At 35.3% G+C, this 22022-nt stretch overlaps 1 protein-coding gene across 2 annotated transcripts in view; it reads left to right on the top strand.

The window, feature by feature from the left end:
- The first annotated feature begins 1598 nt into the window (after positions 1-1598).
- Positions 1599-22022, top strand: part of pam (peptidylglycine alpha-amidating monooxygenase) — a 52946-nt gene continuing 32522 nt past the window's right edge. For both annotated transcript variants that reach the window (XM_073829090.1, XM_073829091.1), the window contains exons 1-8: positions 1599-1682; positions 9040-9131; positions 9252-9335; positions 9574-9622; positions 15804-15871; positions 16036-16116; positions 16236-16312; positions 21010-21113. In XM_073829090.1, coding sequence (XP_073685191.1) covers positions 1618-1682; positions 9040-9131; positions 9252-9335; positions 9574-9622; positions 15804-15871; positions 16036-16116; positions 16236-16312; positions 21010-21113 — 620 coding nt within the window. In that variant the 5' untranslated portion in view covers positions 1599-1617. The remainder of the gene's footprint in view (positions 1683-9039; positions 9132-9251; positions 9336-9573; positions 9623-15803; positions 15872-16035; positions 16117-16235; positions 16313-21009; positions 21114-22022) is intronic.

Genomic DNA, 22022 nt, shown 5'->3' on the forward strand with positions numbered 1-22022 from the left:
GTGAGCTGCAAGCACAAACAAACACAGACAGCGCAAGCACTGTAGTCCAATTCACTGGAAATGACTCATTTGTGCAGGTGTATTTGATGAATCACTCAGAAAGTCAATCATTCACTGAAGGAACCCACTAAATCGAAGACCTTACTGAATCAACATCTCAGTTACTTATTACACTGCGTGTTATTACTTTCAGCAATATCCATCTTGAGGGTTTGTGAGATTTCAGTTGTTGTAATTGCATACTGGTTGTGTGGAACTGGCTTGTTTTGAGTCTTTAGCTTTCCATGAATGTATTGTGTTTCATTGTGGTGGTCTTTAAAGAACAGAGGCTGAGTAACAGGTCCACCCAGACTTCTGCGTGTATCTGAGAGTTGCATTATCTCTGTCCTGCTACTGCCATCAATCAACATCTCATCTATTATTCATAGCTTCAATAGAGAGAGAGGCCTTTCCTGAAGATATCCATCACTTTTTATATGGGTAGCATATTGATGTTCATTGTGGTTATTTATACAGCGCAAACAGCATTCATCCTCTCAAACTCCTCACAGAGGTTTCATGCAAACCTGCTGTAAAATGTTTTTTAAGTTGTATTTTACACAAATACTACTTTATAGTTCATAGTTCAAAAACACTGTTTTTATACTTTAAAGTTTTCATGTTTAAGGGGAGACACTGCAGGCAAAACACTGTTTTTTTTCATGCACCTGTCAAGTTTGAGATTTTGGCCTTTTTGGTTTTTCATAAAGTGTTTTTTCACACTAGTGAAAAGAAACATCCAAAAGACACTGTTAAGTGTTTCTTTTATAGCACTTTATCTATTTTTAAAAAAAATAGGTTTCAATTACAATCCATATTTTTAAAGGCAGTTTTCCCAAAAGGAGTTTTTTCTCCTACACTGAGCCATAAATCTCCACTTCAGTCGCACTTACACACACCTAACTTTACATTTGTATTCCTGTCTATATTCTGAAGGTTTTTACAGAGGGATTTGTTCATATATAATTTGCTTGATTTTATACAACATTTTATTTTTTCCCCAAAAAAGTGTAACAAATATATTGCTTTCTATCTGTTCTAAGTTTATTCTGAATTATGGAGTGACAAAATGAGATACCCAAAATTCACTCTGTAAAAACATTTGACTCTAAAATGTAAAAAAAAAATTTAAACAAGAATTTTGAAACAGACTCCATCCAGTGTTTAGATTTTTGCATTAGAAATGTATGCAAATTAATGCATATTTCATTAAATAATGCCTTATATTTAGACCTAACATTTTAAAAACTTGTAATACAAAAACTGTTTGCAATTATCAATGTAATCAATTAACTGGGTAAGTAAGGTGATAACTATTAGTTATTTTTTTTACCCTGTTCACCTGCACCTTTGTATTTATTTGTGAATTTTACTAGCAATTCCTAAAGGGGAAATAAAAAAAAAATCAGTGCAGATTTCTTATGTTTGGTTTAAACTTGTTTTGTGTATGAAAATGTTTTTAGGTCTTTCCAGTTGTCTTTGTGCAGAAATGCTAAGACACTGATTTATTGTCATTCAAGATGCTAACCTCACCATCTTACTTTTCTCTTCTCAGTGGACTTTATTCCCCATGCCAGTATGGACACAGCCCACCACATGATTTTATACGGCTGCAAAACTCCTTATGCCACCCAGGGATACTGGTGAGTCACACCTGACACCTTGAGAATGAGAGTGACTGGAGTATCTTTAATGCTTTAAAGCATTTTTTTATTTTTTTATTTTTTTTATGTTACTTTCCTTCACTGCAAAAAATGCATTTCTTACTTTTTTTGTCATTTCCAGCCAAAATATCTAAAAATTCTTAAATCAAGAAGGATTTTCTAGACGAGTGAAAATTATTGTCTTGTTTTCAGAAAAAGCCAGTCAAGATTAAGTGTATTTTTGCTTGAAATTAGCTAAATAATCTGTCAATGGGGCAAGAAAAATAGTCTTGTTTTCTTTTTGAAATGAGATTTTTTTTAGTTTACCCCATAGGCAGATTATTTTGCTTTTTCTAAGCAAAAACTCATTGTTTTTTTCTGAAAACGATACAATAATTTTTACTTTTCTAGAAAATCCTTCTTGATTTAAGAATTTGTTGCTACTTGGAAACAACAAAAAAATCTAAGTAAGAACAATTTTTTTTTAGCAGTGTTTGTCCCAGTTTATAAAAACATTTTCAGGCTGGTTGGGATACTCAAACAAAAAGACCATACATACTACAGATACACTAACATTTAAATGTTAGGGTCAGGTAGTTACACTATTGTTTAAGATATTTGTATTTTTTTTTTTTAAAGGAGATATTTTTATTAAGCAAGGATGCATTAAAATGATCCAGAATGACAGCATCGACTTTAGCATTGAAACAAAAAAAATATATGTGACCCTGGACCACAAAACCAGTCATAGGGGTCAGTTTTTTTTTTTTAAATTGAGATTTAAAAAATATTTGGCCGAGATACAGCTATTTGAAAATCTGGAATCTGAGCATGCAAAAAATCTAAATATTGAGAAAATCGCCTTTAAAGTTGTCCAAATGAAGTTCTTAGCAATGCATATTACTAATCAGAAATTAAGTTTTTGATAAATTTACAGTAGGAAATTTCATGGAAAATGATCTTTGCTTAATATCCTAATGATTTTTGCCATAAAAGAAAAATCGATCATTTTGATCCATAAATTGTATTTTTGACTATTGCTACAAATATACCCATGCTACTTAAGATTGGTTTTGAGGTCCAGAGTCACATAAATAAATGCTTTTATTTTGAACTTTCTATTCATCAGAGAATTCCAAAATGTATCAAGCAGCATTGATAATAATATTAAATGTTTCTTGACCAGCATATCAGCATATTATAATAAGACTGGAATTATGGTGCTGAAATACATAACTTTAAATAAATTGCATTAAAAATACATTCAAATAGAAGAAAGCTGCTGTGTACTGTAATAATATTTACCAGTATTACTTTGTATTGTGTTTTTGATCATATAAAGGGAAAAACAGTAAGCTTTTAAATAATAGCATGCATGCATGCAACAGTTGCACGAAGCGTAATTAATACTTGTTAGGAATGAAGTGTTTCACTTGCTCACTCTCCCTGTGTTATGTGTGTAGTCTGCTATGAATAAGCCACAGTTGAGCTCCGGATGATTGTAAACACTGTGACCTTGTGGAGGTTTCAGAACATTAATCAGTTTGTTGAAGTGGTTTGACATGTTAGCTTCTGATTTAAACAAATGTGTGAGTATGAGACAGGATTATACTCCCTGTTTGTCAAACCAGTGACAGATGACTGTGGGAAAGTAGAAGTGCTTGGGAAACACTTTTCATTTTTTTTTTTTTTTTTTTTGAGTGGCACAAGAGAAAGAAAACTTAAAAGAAGAGAAAGCTCTCAGTGTAATAACTAGTTATACAATTTTGAAAACAAGTTGACCAAATGTGTCATTAAATCTGATCTGAGCATTCTTCTGGCCAATGCTGCATCGTTACAAAAAATTAACTGAATGCTTTGGTTAATGTACACAAAGCTGCTTCCCTATAGCAAGAGGTAAAAAAAAAAACCGCCTGTTACTATGGCAACCATCTGCACCTTGACAACAGCATCTGAGATGACCTGAAGGGAGGGGAGATGAAGGATTGGTTCTCATCCTTTCTTCAGTTTTCATTGTCTGTGTGATTTTAGATATAATGAACTCAGAAACATTGCAGTAAATACAGTACAGCCATTTCAGCTAATAAACAAACCTCAATGCATGTCAACTCCAAATATAATCAAACAGGCACATGTGCTTTTGATATTAAGTCAGGTTTTTTGAGAAAGCTAAAACATATCTGAAATATACAGTCTTTGCCTCATTTTAACCACAGTGGCTATCAGTCTTCACCATGCGGTTTTCCATATTCCAATCGCTTCCCTCTTTAATGTCACTCTTGTATTATGAAAAATTAACGGTGCAGATGCTGCAGGGTGCTTCTCATGGCTTTCATAGTGTGAGATGTGAGGCTTCAGAAGTGCCGGGGATCAGCATGAAAATAGGCTAATTATACCAAACCCCGGCGAATGTTCAGAAATACTGAATACTAAATTCTGCAGCCCCAGGTTTACAAGGAAATTTGCACATTAGAAACTGACAGAATGTTTTAAATGTAATAAAAAGAGACATGTACAGTACACACATTAAACATGTTCCTGCATCTGAGAACATCTGGCCCAACTCTGGGCCAAGCAAGAACTTACACTCTGCCCAATTGCAGCAAAGAATTATGGCCCTTGTGTGGCCCAGATCTGGACTACAGACATGAGCCATAACTGGCCCAAATCACAGCCAAATCTGAGCCAGAACATGTTTTAATAGTGTTACCCAATCTCAGCCATCAGTCAACCACATAGAGACCAATTGGACCTCCTTTTGCAACAAGGTGCAGGAAACATTTCAAAGAAAAAAAATCCAGTTTGTTGGTTTGAGCATCCCAACCAGTTTTACTCATAGGCTTATTTTATGGCGCTGGAGTTTAAAGCAGGGATGTTTAGTTCTATGGCAGACATCACTGTTTTCTTTCTGTGTCAAACCAACCCAATTTCACAAACTTTCCCAGCTAAAATTATTGACTTGCTAATATTAACCTAAATAAATAGTGATAAAAGCAGGGCTCTAGACTAACTTTTTGCACTGGTTGCACTGGTGCGCCTAACTTTTTTTCTTAGGTGCACCAGCACAAAAGTTAGGTGCACCCAAATTTTCAACCGCATCACATTTAACACCGCAGTTTTACAAGTTCACTTTTTTTTTACTTTTTTATTTTATTTATTTTTTAATCCCTGTCCATATAGGCAATATTGACTTGTAAATGATTAACTAACAATCTGGTCAATATAAAGTTATTTATTTGAAGCATATTTTTTCCCCCCAGTACTTTACCCTACTTTGTGTAATAACGAAAACATTTCATTGAAAAAATAAGTCCAAAACTCTCTATTTTAACATTTTGAACAATAGGGCTCTACCATTTTTTTTTTTTTTTTTTTTTTGAAATTCTTGTTTTAATTTTTCCCATAATCAAATGAAAGCATAAACATTTATTTATTTTTAATCAAATGAAAAATAAACATTTTAAATTTTTGGCAAACATATATATGATTTATAAATAGGAATATATAAACGCCTACATTATACTGTACAAAAGTAATACAGGACTAATATTGTTCTGTTTCATGTTAAACCGTACTTTTATTTTGATAGGTTGCCGTGAAGTTTCTGTGTGTACAGTATGATATGATGCTTTCTCAAATGAAACGGTAAAAGTGACACAGTAGGTTTGGAGATTTATCTGTTCATGTGAGACGCAAATGCCAAAAATTAGCGGGAGCGTCACGCGTGCTTCAGTAGCCTATACATGTGTAGTTAAAAAAAAAAATACACGTCTCCACCATTAATACATAGAGGCAAACGGAACATGCAGGATTCAGATTAAACGGTCTTTTTGCCTTTCAGTTTTCACAGACACTAGTCCATATCGCGATTTGAATTGAGTGACAGACCAACTTTTGATTTATCAATCCAAAAATCAACGTATTACGTGGCATTCCGCGCCATAGTAAATTCGGTTTTTATGAATGGAGTCCGCGATCCAGTCCGTGTTTTTGCGGAGAAGGCATTGTAAACGCTTGACAATGTAATGTAGAGACATCCTGATTGCATCACATGCATTTTCAAACGTACACACACGTACAGGAATATCTGGACCACGGCCAATCAGAGGGGGGGGCGGGATCCGTTCTTCATCTCTGATTGGTTTAGACCAGGATATGGGTCTAATGTGTGTCTGTTGTTGAGCAACAGGGAGACTTTAACTCCGAGTGACGGAGTTTCGTTTTTTTCCCCTCGAACGGCTGGTCGCACCGGTGCAACCTTTGATTTTTTTTAGTCGCACCATTGAGAAATTAGGTCGCACGTGCGACCAAATTGGTCGCACTCTAGAGCCCTGAAAAGCCAAAATATTAAAGGGGTCATATGATGTAGCTAAAAGTATTATTATTTTGTGTCTTGGATCTACATTTTCCCCCCATTTAATTCTTCTGCTGTGCAAACACATCTTTACAACTTTACATTTTAACAAAATGTAAATTTGCAGTTTCTATGCTTTTTGTTCATAGCTGGAATCTCTGTAAGTCAGTACTGCCATCTTAAAAGTAGGAGTGTAAATCTTCACAATCTTCTTAATTACGGTTTTCATTATCAACTGAATATCACGATGTGTCACATTTTCAGTTTTAAATATTACTGCACATGGCTACATTTTCATATACATTTTATATCAAATTTAATTTGTGCAAAATTGACACATTTTTTTATTATATAAGCATGCTACTTTTTAAAACACTTACTTAAATACTATTATAAAATAAGTGTTTTTTTAAGTATCCGAAGATGTTTACAAACAATAGTTATTGTTTTTCTTTTTTCCTCGGCATTATTGCAGTTTGATTATTCCTGATGAGATCATAGACAGTGGCAGCTTTAACAGGCTGCATTCAAACTAATGCACAGATCTATTTCGATATATCAGATGTTTTGTCCTGCTCTGAAAACAACTAACTGTGTGTACATCAATTTTGTATAAAAGTATTCGAAAATGGGAGTGCATTATACCACAGCCGCAATCAAGCTTTAGGACCAACAAACACAAAGCACACTTGAAAGTCTGTCAGTGCACAAGTTTTTGCAGTACCATCTAATAGTACTGCATTCCAAATGGCATAAATGAAAACATATCTAAAGTAAAACATGGCATGCAGAAGCACACACTCTCAAGCAAAGCGCACGTCTCACAGTGCAAATTCTGCCCGCCGTGTCTCTAGTACGCACATGTGCCATATTGGGAAAAAAACAAGCTCATAATTGATTCTGAAACATTCAGAATCATTAACGAGAGAATCGCGATGCATCTGAGAATCAGTTTTTTCTCCAACCCTTATTGTGATTGGCCGAATACCTCAAGTGTGTGATGGAAAGATACACCCCTTACTATGTTGTGATGCCGTGTCCCGATGCGACGAGACAAGAACAAATTTAACCCATTATAAATTAGGCATTTGTTGCATCCAGTGAGGACATGATTACTAATATAATGACTCATATTGTCTTTTTACGCGTTGTGTTGCGTCACGCCGCGTAAACATAACACCATGTCTGCATTTGTGATTTGCATTTGTAGAAACTACAAACAAGCAGCACTACTCTACACTGCTCAAAACTCACATTTGAATAGCTAATAGCAAACTCTTTAAATGTGAAAATGTACTTACAGGCTGTGAGTCAGACACACCAGACTGTCAAAGTTCTGTCAAAATTACAAAGTTGGAATTGCCACATTTTATAGAGTGCACAGCCAGCATTGTAGGCTACTCTCCCAGGTTTGGTAAAATGTCCTCAACACTCTTGAATTTTTTTCATTGTAGTGTTCCGGAACAGTGTTGCAGATAAAACTAAACCACTGATTTCTAGTTATGTACTCATTTGGAAGGCCAAACAAAGTGCTTTCGCAACAAAAAACACTGCGTCTCCACAACATGTCGGCGGCTACAGCAATACTAAAGAATAAAAGTTATGTCTTTTCCTTTGCGTATACATTTGGGTGGTGTTATGCAAATCTTCCCACACAGTGCTCTAGACATGTGGGGGGGTGTTTGAATGATCCATTTTAGGAAGGCGTGGCTGAGTCTTTGCAACTTTACAGATCTTGCATATGCACAAAAAGCTTGTAACACTCCAAAGACAAAGGAAAACATAAAATTGCATCATGTGACCCCTCTAAATGCTGTGAAGAAAAAACAATGTGTCTTAGTGGGTCTCCCTGTGCAAATGATTAAATTTGACCCCCTTTCAATGGTTGAACAGTGAAATGTTTGGTTATTGACCACTGAAACTGTAGAGTTTAACAGTTTGCTCATTGAGCCACATAGAAATCTCCATACCTGTGTAACTGAATTATATAGAGCTATTAAAGGAGTAATTCACTTTCAGAACAAAAAATGTACAGATAATGTACTCACCCCCTTGTCATCCAAGATGTTCATGTCTTTCTTTCTTCAGTCATCAGGAAATTATGTTTTTCGAGGAAAACATTTCAAGATTTCTCTCCATATAATGGACTTCTATGGTGCCCCTGAGTTTGAACTTCAGAAATACAGCTTCAAAGGGCTCTAAACGATCACAGTCGAGGAAAGAAGGGTCTTATTTAGCAAAACGATCGGTTATTTAAAAAAAAAAACATTTATATACTTTTTAACATTAAATGCTCGTCTTGTCTATCTCTGTGTGTACTCTGTGTAGAGATTAAAAAAAGTATATAAATTGTAAATGTTTTTAGAAAATAACCGTTAGTTTCGCTAGATAAGACCCTTCTTCTTCGGCTGGGATCATTTAGAGCCCTTTCAAGCTGTATTTAAACTGCATAGAAGTCCATTATATGGAGAGAAATCCTGAAATGTTTTCCTCAAAAAAACACAATTTCTTTACAACTGAAGAAAGAAAGACATGAACATCTTGGATGACAAGGGGGTGAGTACATTATCTGTAAAAAAATTTCTGAAAGTGAACTACTCCTTTAAAAAGATATATTTCTTGGCTATATTTCTTATTATATCTCGACTTATAAGCATGTAAACATTGTAAATAAAAAACACAAAAAGTGCTTTTTACCTAACAAATTTACTAAAAAAACCTACCAATCCCTGTCTTTCTAAAGTCATTTCTCCCCCTGTAATTTAGCTTCAAATGTCAGGTGAAAAATGTCATTCTGACTGCCCTCTACAAAACTGGATTACTCACAAAATATTTATCCATGGCATTTAACATTTTGGCTTTTTTCCTCATTTACCAGAAAATAAAATATCAAAATAAAACATTTAGCTGAAGATCCCTGGTTGAGTTGTCATGGGATGACCACATTGTGTTGAGATGAAGAATAATGATTCATTTCTGACATATTTTTGTTGGCTTGTTTAGGGATTGTGGGAAAGAGCTGGGGATGTGTCGGGATCAGGCCAAGATCATGTATGCTTGGGCCAGGAATGCTCCTCCAACCAAACTACCCAAAGGTGCTCTCATTATTTCTGTTTCTCGTCTCTTGTCTCAAGACAGAAAGACAATTCTTCTCTGAGTTTAGCCAGTGCTGTTGCAAAGTAACTTATAAGTGTTTTACACTCTTTTGTTTTTAGATGTTGGCTTTAAAGTTGGAGGAGACACCAGAATTAACTACTTTGTGCTGCAAATTCACTATGGTGATGTCAAAAGTTTCAGAGGTAAATACTGATGTACACAGCAGATCCAAAGTGCAAACTTGAGCTGCTGATCTGAAATGGGCTATGTATGTGACATTAGTTAAATGTCCAGAATTTTGTCATCATTTTTGTCATCATTTACTCTCATCTCATTTTGACAGTTTTCTGTGTGCAAGCCTGTGCAGCTTAAAACAGCTGATAGCTTTTTGGTGACATGAGATGTGACTAATGAGATGTGATTATCTTGTCGTAATTGTAGATCATCATAGAGACTGCTCAGGACTCACTTTAAGAATGACTTCCAAACCGTAAGTTATTGCACACTAGATCTAAGAATATGTTTGATTTATTCATAAGACATATTTGTTTTATGCTGTCATAATTTAGTCACCTTCATTCTGTTCTAAACAAGAATGATTTTCTTCAAGCCTGACAAATTTTCCGAATAGAGTGGTGGAACTATGACGTCACTTTGTTGGCAGATCGGCTAGCGTCACACTGATTCCCTCGACAAAAAGCCTATAGGAATTTTCCATAAGCTTTTGGATTATCGCAAAAAAAATAAGTTCAACCATAGTTTATGAAATTTATATGTTTTGTCCATCAAGGTAATCCTCACAAAATAATATAACTTTGAATTTTGAAGCCTAAATACAAACACAACTAAAAAGCTAAACTTTGGCTATAAACGAACTACATCGGTCGCTCGGCTTTAACGTCACCACAATGCTTCTGACAACCTTTTTCAAACTTATTTTTAGAAACATGAGTATAAAGGATTTACTCTGTGGATGAATTTTATTCCATGTTACATGAATCTTTTCATATAAAACTGGAATAAATTCAAAACTAGAGCCAAAATGAAACTGAAATGAAACAATAATAATAAACAGTAAGGAGTGAATAAATTAAATAACAGTTTTTCCCCTCGGTTTCCAGCTTTAGAAATTCTTATGTGTTTTAAATTGTCTGATAATCAAATGAAAGCATAAACATTTATTTATTTTTAAACAAATGAAAAATAAACCCTTTAAATTTTTGGCAAACAAACAGAGGTTTACTGTTAAAATCAGTACATGGAAGAAAAATTATATGTAGTTTAAAATGTTTAAATAATAATTGTAGTATTTTTTTCTACAATTAAGTGGTTAATCTTGTTGTAATATTTATTTTTTATCATATATATTGTTTTATGTAAATTTTTTAAATAGGAATATATAAACACCTACATTATACTGTTCAAAAGTAATACAAGACTAATATCGTTGTTATATGTTAAACCGTACTTTTATTTTGACAGGTTGCCGTGAAGTTTCTGTGTGTACAGTACAGTCGTGGCCAAAAGTTTTGAGAATGACACAAATATTAGTTTTCACACAGTTTGCTGCTAAACTGCTTTTAGATCTTTGTTTCAGTTGTTTCTGTGATGTACTGAAATATAATTACAAGCACTTCATACGTTTCAAAGGCTTTTATCGACAATTACATGACATTTATGCAAAGAGTCAGTATTTGCAGTGTTGGCCTTTCTTTTTCAGGACCTCTGCAATTCGACTGGGCATGCTCTCAATCAACTTCTGGGCCAAATCCTGACTGATAGCAACCCATTCTTTCAGAATCACTTCTTGGAGTTTGTCAGAATTAGTGGGCTTTTGTTTGTCCACCCGCCTCTTGAGGATTGACCACAAGTTCTCAATGGGATTAAGATCTGGGGAGTTTCCAGGCCATGGACCCAAAATGTCAACGTTTTGGTCCCCGAGCCACTTAGTTATCACTTTTGCCTTATGGCTCCATCGTGCTGGAAAATGCATTGTTCTTCACCAAACTGTTGTTGGATTGTTGGAAGAAGTTGCTGTTGGAGGGTGTTTTGGTACCATTCTTTATTCATGGCTGTGTTTTTGGGCAAAATTGTGAGTGAGCCCACTCCCTTGGATGAGAAGCAACCCCACACATGAATGGTCTCAGGATGCTTTACTGTTGGCATGACACAGGACTGATGGTAGCGCTCACCTTTTCTTCTCCGGACAAGCCTTTTTCCAGATGCCCCAAACAATCGGAAAGAGGCCTCATCTGAGAATATGACTTTGCCCCAGTCCTCAGCAGTCCATTCGCCATACTTTTTGCAGAAGATCAATCTGTCCCTGATGTTTTTTTTGGGAGAGAAGTGGCTTCTTTGCTGCCCTTCTTGACACCAGGCCATCTTCCAAAAGTCTTGGCCTCACTGTGCGTCAGATGCGCTCACACCTGCCTGCTGCCATTCCTGAGCAAGCTCTGCACTGGTGGCACTCCGATCCCGCAGCTCAATCCTCTTTAGGAGACCATCCTGGCGCTTGCTGGACTTTCTTGGACGCCCTGAAGCCTTCTTAACAAGAATTGAACCTCTTTCCTTGAAGTTCTTGATGATCCTATAAATTGTAGGTGCAATCTTAGTAGGCCGTCCCCCTAAGATAATGGTTAGGGAAACACTGAATAATCATAACTAAAGGACATATGAAATAACCTATTTCTGTGCATTTCGAAATAAGGTCCATTAAAAGTCAATAAATCCTTGATTTATATGGATATTTTAATTAACGAGTCTCCATGTAGTATTTAATAAAAAATCTAGTGCATGAATTTATTAAATAACAGCAGAGTGAGTATGGTTTTTGATTATGGTAAGATTAAGGTAAGAAGAAGTACCACGTTTCAGCGACCATTTTGTTAGAGTGGTTACACAAATTGTTATTTTATCCTTGCTTCTGGAAAATCATCAATCTTTCTGCTTTCTAACAGCTTCATGTGGTCGTAAACATTTAATTTTAACTTGGCTTCAAGCAAAGCAGTGTTAACATGGAGCAATGGTAATATGAATTTACCTCATGGTATGAACCCAGGGTCTCCGCTGGACTGGTTACATCAGTAATAAAACCAGAATGTTCCATATGAAACTATTGGTTGCATTTTTGGGCAAAGCAAAAAAAAATAAAAAATACTGTCGAACGACAACATAAAATACGGGGAACTAACTTCGTTTGGTTATTCTACAATTAATTGGACTACAAATTATACTACATTTAGAAAATACTATAAATTGCTAAACTGTTCACAAAAGCCAAATTCTCTTAATCATCCATCACAAAGGGTAAAACCAAAGAATGTAGTTCTGATTTGTAGAACAAGGTTGTTGAGCTTCACAAAATAGAAAGTGGCTGTAAGAAAAATAGCTAAAGCATTGAAAATCCCCATTTCCACCATTAGGACAATAATTAAGAAGTTTCAATCAACTAAAGATGTTACAAATCTGCCTGGAAAAGGATGTGTGTCTATATCGTCATTATGCACATAAGGAGGAGAGTTTAAGTGTCCAAAGACTCTCCAAGGGTCACAGCTGGAGAATTGGAGAGATTAGTTAAGTTTTAGGGTCTTAGCCTAAAAAAATAATAATAATTGAACAGTCCCTAAATCACCACATGTTGTTTTGGGGGGGGTTAAGAAAAATCCTCCTTGCTCATCCAAAAACAAACTCTAGCAAATTCAGTTGTCAGACACTATTTGAATTTCAAACAAGAATGGTCTATGGTCAGATGAAACTAAAAAAATAGCTTTTTGGCAGCAAACCCACCAGATGTTTTTTGTACAAAAAGTACCCCATGTCCACGGTTAAAAATACTGCTGGGTCTTTAATGTTGTGGGCTTATTTTTCTGCCAGAGGTCCTGGACATCTTGTTCAGATACATGGCATAATGGATTCTAGCAAATACCAACAGATAAAAAATCTAAATCTGACTGCATCTGTTAGAAATTCTATAATGAGCTGTGGTTGGATCTTCCAGCAGGAGGATGATCCAAAGCAAACAAAATCAACACAAAAATGTGTCACTGAGCACAAAATGAAGCTTGTGTCATGGCCGTCCCAGTTTCCTGAACCCTTTAGAAACTGAAGAGAAGTAGCACTAACATGAAGCTGGGAATCTGAAGGATCTGGAGAGTTTCTGTATGAAGGAATGGTCTCTGATCGCTTGTCAGGTGTTCTCCAAACTCTTCAGGAATTCAAAGAGAACTCATAGCTGTTATCTTGAATAAAGAATGTTGCAATAATTGGATCCCAATAATTATGGCCATTGTCAACTAGAGAAAGACATTTATTTCATAACTAGATTTCCCCCCACTTTCCATTGTTTTACGTCAATGAAAGGTTAAAATTTTGTAAATTTTTTGAATGAAAGATCTAAAGGATAAACAATGCAGATTTATTTTCACAGCAACCTTTGCTTATATTTACCAAGGGTACCAATATTAGTGGAGGGCACTGTATATTTGAGCAGCTGTTCAATTATCTTGAAACCTTGTAGAACTGAGAGAAAAACATCTGTTCAAGCTTTCAGATAACTGTTTGGACAGTTTAAGTTTTACGAAGAAAAGAGACAAAAGTACAGTGAAACGTTGGTCTATAAATAAAGAAATAAAGTGTTGATTGAGCATGAGTAAAAACAGAAACTGAATCAGCTGCAGTTCAGCTCATGTCCATCCTAATTCATGTCACACATGCCAAAGGGCACAATTTCTTATTTTAGGTGCAACTGGAAAATGGGCCACGTCCATGTCTTTGAAGATATGAATGTGTTGATGGAACCTGAAAATGACAGTATTATTGTCAATGCATTATTTAATAAAATGGCTTAGATTCTGATTTGTTAATAGAGCTACTGTGTATATCACCGCAGAGTGCTGTTCCCATTATGTCCATTGTGTTCTCATTGATCTGCTAAAGCATGTTTTTAATGCAAGTGGAGTAACCACAAGATACAGGCTAAACAATGTCAATGGCATAATTTACGCCTGTTATGTTTGTAAAAGGTACATAAATCGGTGTGAATGCAATCCACTTGTGAAAATACTTATGTAAACAAGTCATCAACTAGGACATCATTCATTCATAACTGAATCACTTATTTCCTGTGGTGACTAATGTATAAAAAAAAACCAAAGGATCCTCCTGGCAATGCAATATTTAAAAGTGAAACATTTACCCTAGTAAAAAACAAAAACAAAAACCTTTGCCATAATTGATTTAAAATACATCTATTTCATTCTAAGCATACTTCAAATCCATTAACATATTTATTGACATATCACTTAAGACTTACTGATATAAAATTTTAACTTCCTTTGGTATTTCTTTATTGCGCAATGCACATGTCACTCTTAATTGTTAAAGGATGTTAATATCAGTCTTCAGATGTAAAATATTTAAGTGCACCTGAAGTATACTTGCAGTAGTTCCTCTTTAGCACTATCAGATATTCTTCAGTATGTCTTTAGTTGGACCTCAGCAATACTTTGACATAATTAAAGTGCATTAAGCACAAAATTTGTTGTTCCAATTTAGTAGACTTTAAGTAGAGCAGTTTAGTATACTACAAGTGCAATTGCAGGGTATTTGTATTAAGCACATAGATATGTAAATGTATTTGTAGTATACTTAGCACCAGTGTTGGGGAAAGTTACTTTTAAAAGTAATGCATTACAATATTGAGTTACTCCCTAAAAAAGTAACTAATTACATTACTTAGTTACTTTTAATGGAAAGTAATGCGTTACGTTACTGTTTAAATCTGGGCAGGGCTTGCTTGTTTGTTTTTAATATAAAAAGTTATATTTTTGGCAAATGTAAAAGCCTTTTTACACCAAAAGCCTCAGGCTTAGAGAAAAGTAAATTCAGGTCTGTACAGTAGACCGCAGAAGAAAAAATGTCAACTCTTCAGCAATAAAAAAGGAAAACAAATGTTAGATTATCTTGAGTAATTTTTGCTTATTAGTATGGATGAATTGGATCATCGTAGTAAGACATCAGTTAATAAAATGGGAATAAATACATAAAGGATGTTTGTATTATTTAACATAGTTAATTATTGCAGGTTTGCATTGAATTTGACTGTTTTTATGCATTTTGAGGAATACTGTATCTGTTTTTTTAGTGAGTGAGATGAATTAATGCATGTTCACATTTATTCTAGAACTAAAGTAACATCTTAAAATTTCTTTCAACATGGAGACAGAAGAGCTTTTAGAATAATTGGGGGGGGGGGAGTAACTGGCGATACTTATTTGAAAAAGTAACTCAGATATTTTCTTGTCAATTAAAAAGTAAAGAGTTACGTTACTTGTTACTTGGAAAAAGTAATATTATTACGTAACTTGCGATACTTGTAATGCGTTACCCCCAACACTGCTTAGCACAAAATAAATGTATTTCAAATACATTTTAGTGTATTTTTTTACCAGTAGGGTAGGCATTACTACTTAAGATGTGCATTATTTTTCAGTAGTGTGAAGCTGTTAGTTATTCCTTACATAGTCATATGTAATAGAATGTGTAATTAGTTCAATATGAAATGTAATATGTAAGCAATTCAATATGAAAGTCAATAAAAGTGTGGTGTTTCATCAATTCAGCATTTAATTGTAATCCATTTCAGTGTGATGACTATTGTTTCCTCCATGCAGACAGCCCTTTATTGCTGGCATGTATCTGATGATGTCTGTGGACACTGTCATTCCTCCTGGAAAGAAAGGTACGCCAACTTTGCGACAGTTTTAACTATTTTCCAGTTTGGCACTAACAACTTTACAGACATTTAAAGTTGTGAAAGTTTTCTGAGCTTTACCTTGAATGTTGTGATTGATTATTAGTGCTTGTCATCTCCCTTATGATGTCTGATGTTTTTATTATTTACAGTTACCAATGCAGACATTGCTTGCACTTACACATCTTCCCCGATGTATCCATTTGCCTTCAGGACACACACACACAGCCTCGGTGAGAGCTTGATTTTATTTATTTGCTATAAGTACTTACCTAGTTTTTGTTAATTCAATTTTAACATTTATGGTGCTAACATATATTTTCTTGATCTTGTTGCGTGTCTGGTTCTTCAGGTAAAGTAGTGAGTGGCTACAGAATTCGAAATGGACAGTGGACTCAGATTGGACGCCAGTCTCCACTGTTGCCACAGGTATGTTTAAAAGTGTCTATTCTGCCTGGTCGAGCATGATTAATACATGGCATCTATAGAGGGAAGTTAATGCATCATTTGTCTCTGATAAGAGTTTCCAGTCATGTTAATGACCCATCGGCGTCATAGTGATTTTTGGTTTCCATGCTGTCAGACCTGGTATTTACAAAGGTAATGGTAAGAGCAATTTACAGTAAACACAATTTACAGTATCCAATACATGGATGCATATACAGTGTGCAGAGGATGCATTTCAACTGCTTCATTGGGAAAGCCACTTTACTGTGTAATATTAGTTCCAACTCCAGTTTAATGTACCTGAATCAACTAATCATGCCAAGGGCCTCTTGCAATCATCCTCATGCTAAAGATATAAAAGCAGTATAATACCCATTTATATTGTGGGCCATTAAGTGCGATATTATAAATTAAACATGTTACATTTACACATTTATATTTGGCAGACTTGCATTATACGTACATTGCACTAAATCTATACATTTTACCACAGGGTTCCCACGGGTCATGAAATTTCTGTAATACCATGGAATTATGAAAGGTCTATTCTAGACATTGAAAGTCAGGGAATTCATTTTTTTATCAAAGTCATGGAATATCAGACGTTTTTGTTTATTGCTTTGAATTAAAGTTTTCTATACCATATTTTTTATTGCGTTGTTTCATGTTTTTTGCCTATTGTTATATTTAGGCTATTTTTCAGTGCCTTTTTTTACCCTTCCCGCTCGTCAACTGGCAGTTGCAGTCAAAGTCAAATGCAGTCACTAGGCTGTACCTGTTAATTAAGGCAAACATGCCAGGAAAATGTAAATTTCAAGACCATTGGCTACAAAACCACTTCAGGTGTTAAAAATAAATAATAGAAAAGCAAAAATTAAATTTTGAGCATTTAACCCCTTGAAAGCATAACAAACATAAAATATAGCTGCAAGCAGCAATTATGGGGCCAAGCACACCAAAGGCAAAATGAGGAATTAAACATTCCATGGAGCATCAGACCAACTGCAATGAGTAAATGAAGCCATTTTTAAACGATTTTAGTCAAAATGGCAGAAAAAATTATGTAGAACGCCTAGTAATATGATTTAATGGCTTATCAGTTTTTTTTTACCAACAGATGGTGCTGTTATTAAATCGATGTGATGTGTTTTGTGTAAGGTGACAATGACACACACAAAGTTTGGTGTCATTATGTCAAACCTTATTAGAGATAAAGCCTCAGAGTCATTTTTGCATGAAGCCTAAAATTTGTAGCAGTGCTGTACAAAAACAGTTTTATCTGTCAACACGACATCCATAAGGTTTTGTCAGCACAGTCTGAAGATGATCTGACTCGATTTTGGAAAGAATCGGATGAAAGGAGGAGGAGGAGTTTGAAAAAGTAGGTTTTCAACATAAATCAAAATAACGGACAGAAAATTTGGCCAACTATGGCATAATTGGATATCTATGTTGTCGGCAAGACCCAAAGAATATTTTGAGACCACTTTCGTTACAATACACTTATGCAATCAAAAGTAATTTGCATTTTTTTTTCATTATGAATCGTTAATGGATGGTTTAATACTTCCAATCCAACCAATATGTGGCGCAGTTACCAAATCGGTGTGGTGTGATCAGTTTGAGGTGACAATGGCACATACAAAATCTGGTGCAAATATGTCAAAACTTTGCAGAGATACAGCCCCAGATACAGTTTGGCATCTTTCCAGAAAATTTGTTGATGCGTTAAACGAAAACCGTTTCGTATACCGACATGAAATCCGTAACTATTTGTCAACATGGTCTGAAGATGATCCGAGTCAAATTTGGTGATAATCAGACCAACTGTCTTGGAGGAATAGGTTTTCAACATTTATAAAAATGGTGGACAGGAAGTTTGGTCAATATTGGCATAATTGGCATCAGTGTTCTCTGCATGACCCAAGAAATACATTGAGATCACTTTCATTACAATAAGCCACAAGGTGACGCTGGCACCAAACTTTTTGAGTACTGTCAGGGCATGGTGCTAAAGCCACATGCAGAGTTCTGTTATGAAACGTCAATGCATTCATAAAATATAGCAAATTCGGAATACCAAAATTTGGCATGGTTCAACTCGGAATGCTCCTCCGATTTTTGGCCAAACCATTCATAAGATATAAGCAAAAATTGCAATTTTTCATATCTCCTGACCACTAGGTGGCACTGCGCTGAAGCCCTGCAGGTAGCCCCAGGTCATGTTTGTTATAACACACACCATGTTTGGTCTCAATACGCCAAACCGTTGCGGAGATATAGCCTCACATCCATTTTTGTGTGCTTTTTGTAGAATTCGTTTGCACGGTATTCAATAACGGTTTCACAAATTAACTTAAATGCCATAGCTTTCTCACAGCATGGTCTGAAGAGGATCTGAGCCAATTTTGGCGAAAATCAGACAAACCATCTAGGATGAGTTTGAATTAGTTTTGAAAGTTTTTTCGAACAATTAAAAATAGGAAAAAAAACTAAACCTTACAATTTTTACATTTTGGTGTTCATTTAACACGGCATGAGCCAAGGATTTAGAGAAAAATAATAATTTTAATTCTGTGCATTACGGTTATTTGCATAAACATGAGTGAAACTTTGGACAAGTGGTGGCGCTAAAGAGTTTGAGTTAGAGACTCATTTTGCTATAATTTGCTATATCTCTGGTGCTAATGAATTAATTTTTGTAGAGAAAAATATTATATAAGTATACAAGTGCATTTAATGGGTAAAAGCCAAATAAAATAGTGTGTATGTGTGTTTTGTACTAAAAATGTCTGTGAACAAGTAAATAAAGTTCGCAAATGGATGGATCTGTTCATTATAGGTCATGGAAATTCAGCTTTTTAGTCAGTGGAGGTCAGGTGAAAGTCAGGAAATTTTACATTTGGCTTAGAGTGGGAACCCTGTTACCAGTTCATGCATTCCCTGCCAATTAAACTTATGAACTTGGCATTGCCAGGTCCAAAATAATTGGATTTTGTATTGGAATTGTATTCTAGACAACAGTAGTGGCCAAAATGATTAGAACACTAGTATTTTCACCAGCAAAAATATGGTTTTAAGTCATTTTTTCTATATTTTGCTGTAGTGTGTCAGTAGGAAATGTCAGTTTACATTTCCAAACATTGATTTTGCCATTAATTGTAAAAATCTAGTTAGGTTTCTGTTTGCACAAGGAGTCTGACAATAGCCAGTGCTCCACAGAGATCTGATTTCATCCTCAACCAGTCTGTCTGGAACAGACTAAATCCAGAAGAGCTGTGGCGACATCGCCAACATCTGCAAAGCTACAGTACAGTTAAAATTTTTAGGCACTTGCTGTAATGCTGTAAAATGAGGATGCTGTCAAAAATAATGTCATAAATAGATTTTCGTTATCAATTAACTAACTTCTATTAACTAAATTAAATCAACGTTTAAAGCAGCTTTTGCCCTAGGTGCACTGTGCAAAGTTTTTCAGGTTGCTTTGCAGGTAAGCCTCTTGAAGCATCTTGGAGACGTTGCCACAGTTCTTCTAGATTTAATCTGTCTCAGTTCTTTCTTTTTCTTCATGAATTAATGAATGTTTGGAAATGTTCATTGCCATAGCAATGCCATAAAAGAACCATTTTTGTTTCCACAAAGAACCATTTCGTCAAAGATTCTTTAAAGAACCATCTCTTTCTTACCTTTTTATGATCTGAAGAACCTTCTTTCGCCAGAAAGAACCTTTTTTGAAACAGAAAGGTTCTTTAGATGTTAAAAAAAGGTTCTTCTATGGCATCGTAAAACACCTTTATTTTTAAGAGTGTAGGACCATTGAGTTTGCTGAAAAACGGTAGGTAATTTGCTTTGGAATTTTTATGGAGGTTGTGTGAGAAAAACAAAGACTTGGCAGATTCGTACAGAATTAAAATTGCAAAATACGCCTGTGAAACACAAATTTCTCTAACATCCCCCTGGGAAACTAGTCCCATCTGAAAAGGGTTTTTGAAACACGAATGAAGGTATTTCTTGGCAAGCAAGCACATCTGATATTCTGTTTGCTATGTTCATAAAGCAGTCGTGTCTATTCAGAAGACTTGGATAAAACTGATCAAATTGCATGACAATTCACAATGTCTTTATGAATTGTTTGAAGCTTGAAAGTTTTGGTCATCTAGACTTTCAATTGTGACCCCGGACCACAAAACCAGTCATAAGGCTTATTTTTTTCGAAATTGAGTTGTATACATCACCTGAAAGCTGAATAAATAAGCATTCCATTGATGTTTGGCTTATTTGGCAACTGTTTGAAAATCTAGTGCAAAAAATATTGCAATGCATATTACTAATCCAAAGTTAAGTTTTGATATATTTACGGTAGGAAATTTACAAAATATTTTTATCGAACATGATCTGTACCTAATATCCTAATGATTTTTGGCTCGATAATTTTGACCCGTACAATGTATTTTTGGCTATTGCTACATATATATACCCGTGCTGCTTAAGACAGGGTCCAGAGTCCAAAATCTCTCAAATTTCATTAGAAATGTGTCTTGAAGAGGAGTGAAAGTCTTATGGGTTTGGACAGACATGAGGATGAGAAAAATAAAGATGCAAAAATGTAACAGAAAATCCTCAAAACATTGGGTTACATATGGGTGAACTAAGATTTTAGTTTTGTCTTTTTTCTTTAGGCTTTTTATCCAGCCACCAACAGCATTGATGTAAAAAATGGAGACATACTGGCAGCCCGTTGTGTGTTCACAGGAGAAGGAAGAACCACTATTACCCAAATCGGGTAAGTCCACTCTCTTGCCAATTGATTCTTATTTTGTTGTTGTTTTAATTAAACTCTTACTGTTCTGTAATGCATAAGAGCATTGTTTAAATGATTTTTGTTCATTTCTTCCTATGTAGAGTTACTGTGGCAGTAAGTGTGTTAGATGAGAGGTGATTTTGTGCGTGCAGTTGACATTTCCAGCTTCTCACTTTCAGTGTGTTTTGCATGGTGTTGCTGTCGCTGTGTCTCTGACCACCTGTCCTACTATGTCCATCTGATAAAGTGAGACGCTGTGAGACAGGTGGTGGCTGTGTGTGTTTCTGTGTGCTGTTTAAAGACTGATTAAACAGAGTAGGTTGGCTCTGTGTTTCATCATATTCTGTTTGAGCGTGACTCCTTGAACGTATGTGCGCCATTCCTGTTACCATGGTGATAGGGAGAGCACATAATAGTGCATTGACGCATCTCACAGGAAGCCCAGCGTCTCGCCCACGCACCCAACTCAAGTCCACAAGATAAACATGTAGAGATGACTGTTGACATACAGTCTGGTCTTTGGCACCAAGAACGGCCCTCTTACGCCTGAGACATATGTACACAAGTATATACACATGAATAAATTACAGATGCCTGGTCCCTTTATACATACAGTGCTGAGAAAAAGTAGGTGCACCCAATGTTTCAGACCATAGTGTCATCTGATCTAAATGTAAAACAGCCACACTGCCAAAAATGCTTTTCTTACTTAGATTGTTTGTCTTGTTTCCAGGCAAAATATCTAAAATTCTTAAGTCAAGAAGGATTTTCTAGACTAGTAAAAATTATGGTCTTGTTTTCAGAAATAATGTGAGTTTTTACTTAGAACAAGCAAAATAATCTGCCAATGGGGTAAGCTAAAAAATTTTTATTTCAAACAGAAAACCAGAT

The sequence above is a fragment of the Garra rufa genome, chromosome 23 (assembly GCF_049309525.1).
Source record: "Garra rufa chromosome 23, GarRuf1.0, whole genome shotgun sequence".
NCBI lineage: Eukaryota > Metazoa > Chordata > Actinopteri > Cypriniformes > Cyprinidae > Garra > Garra rufa.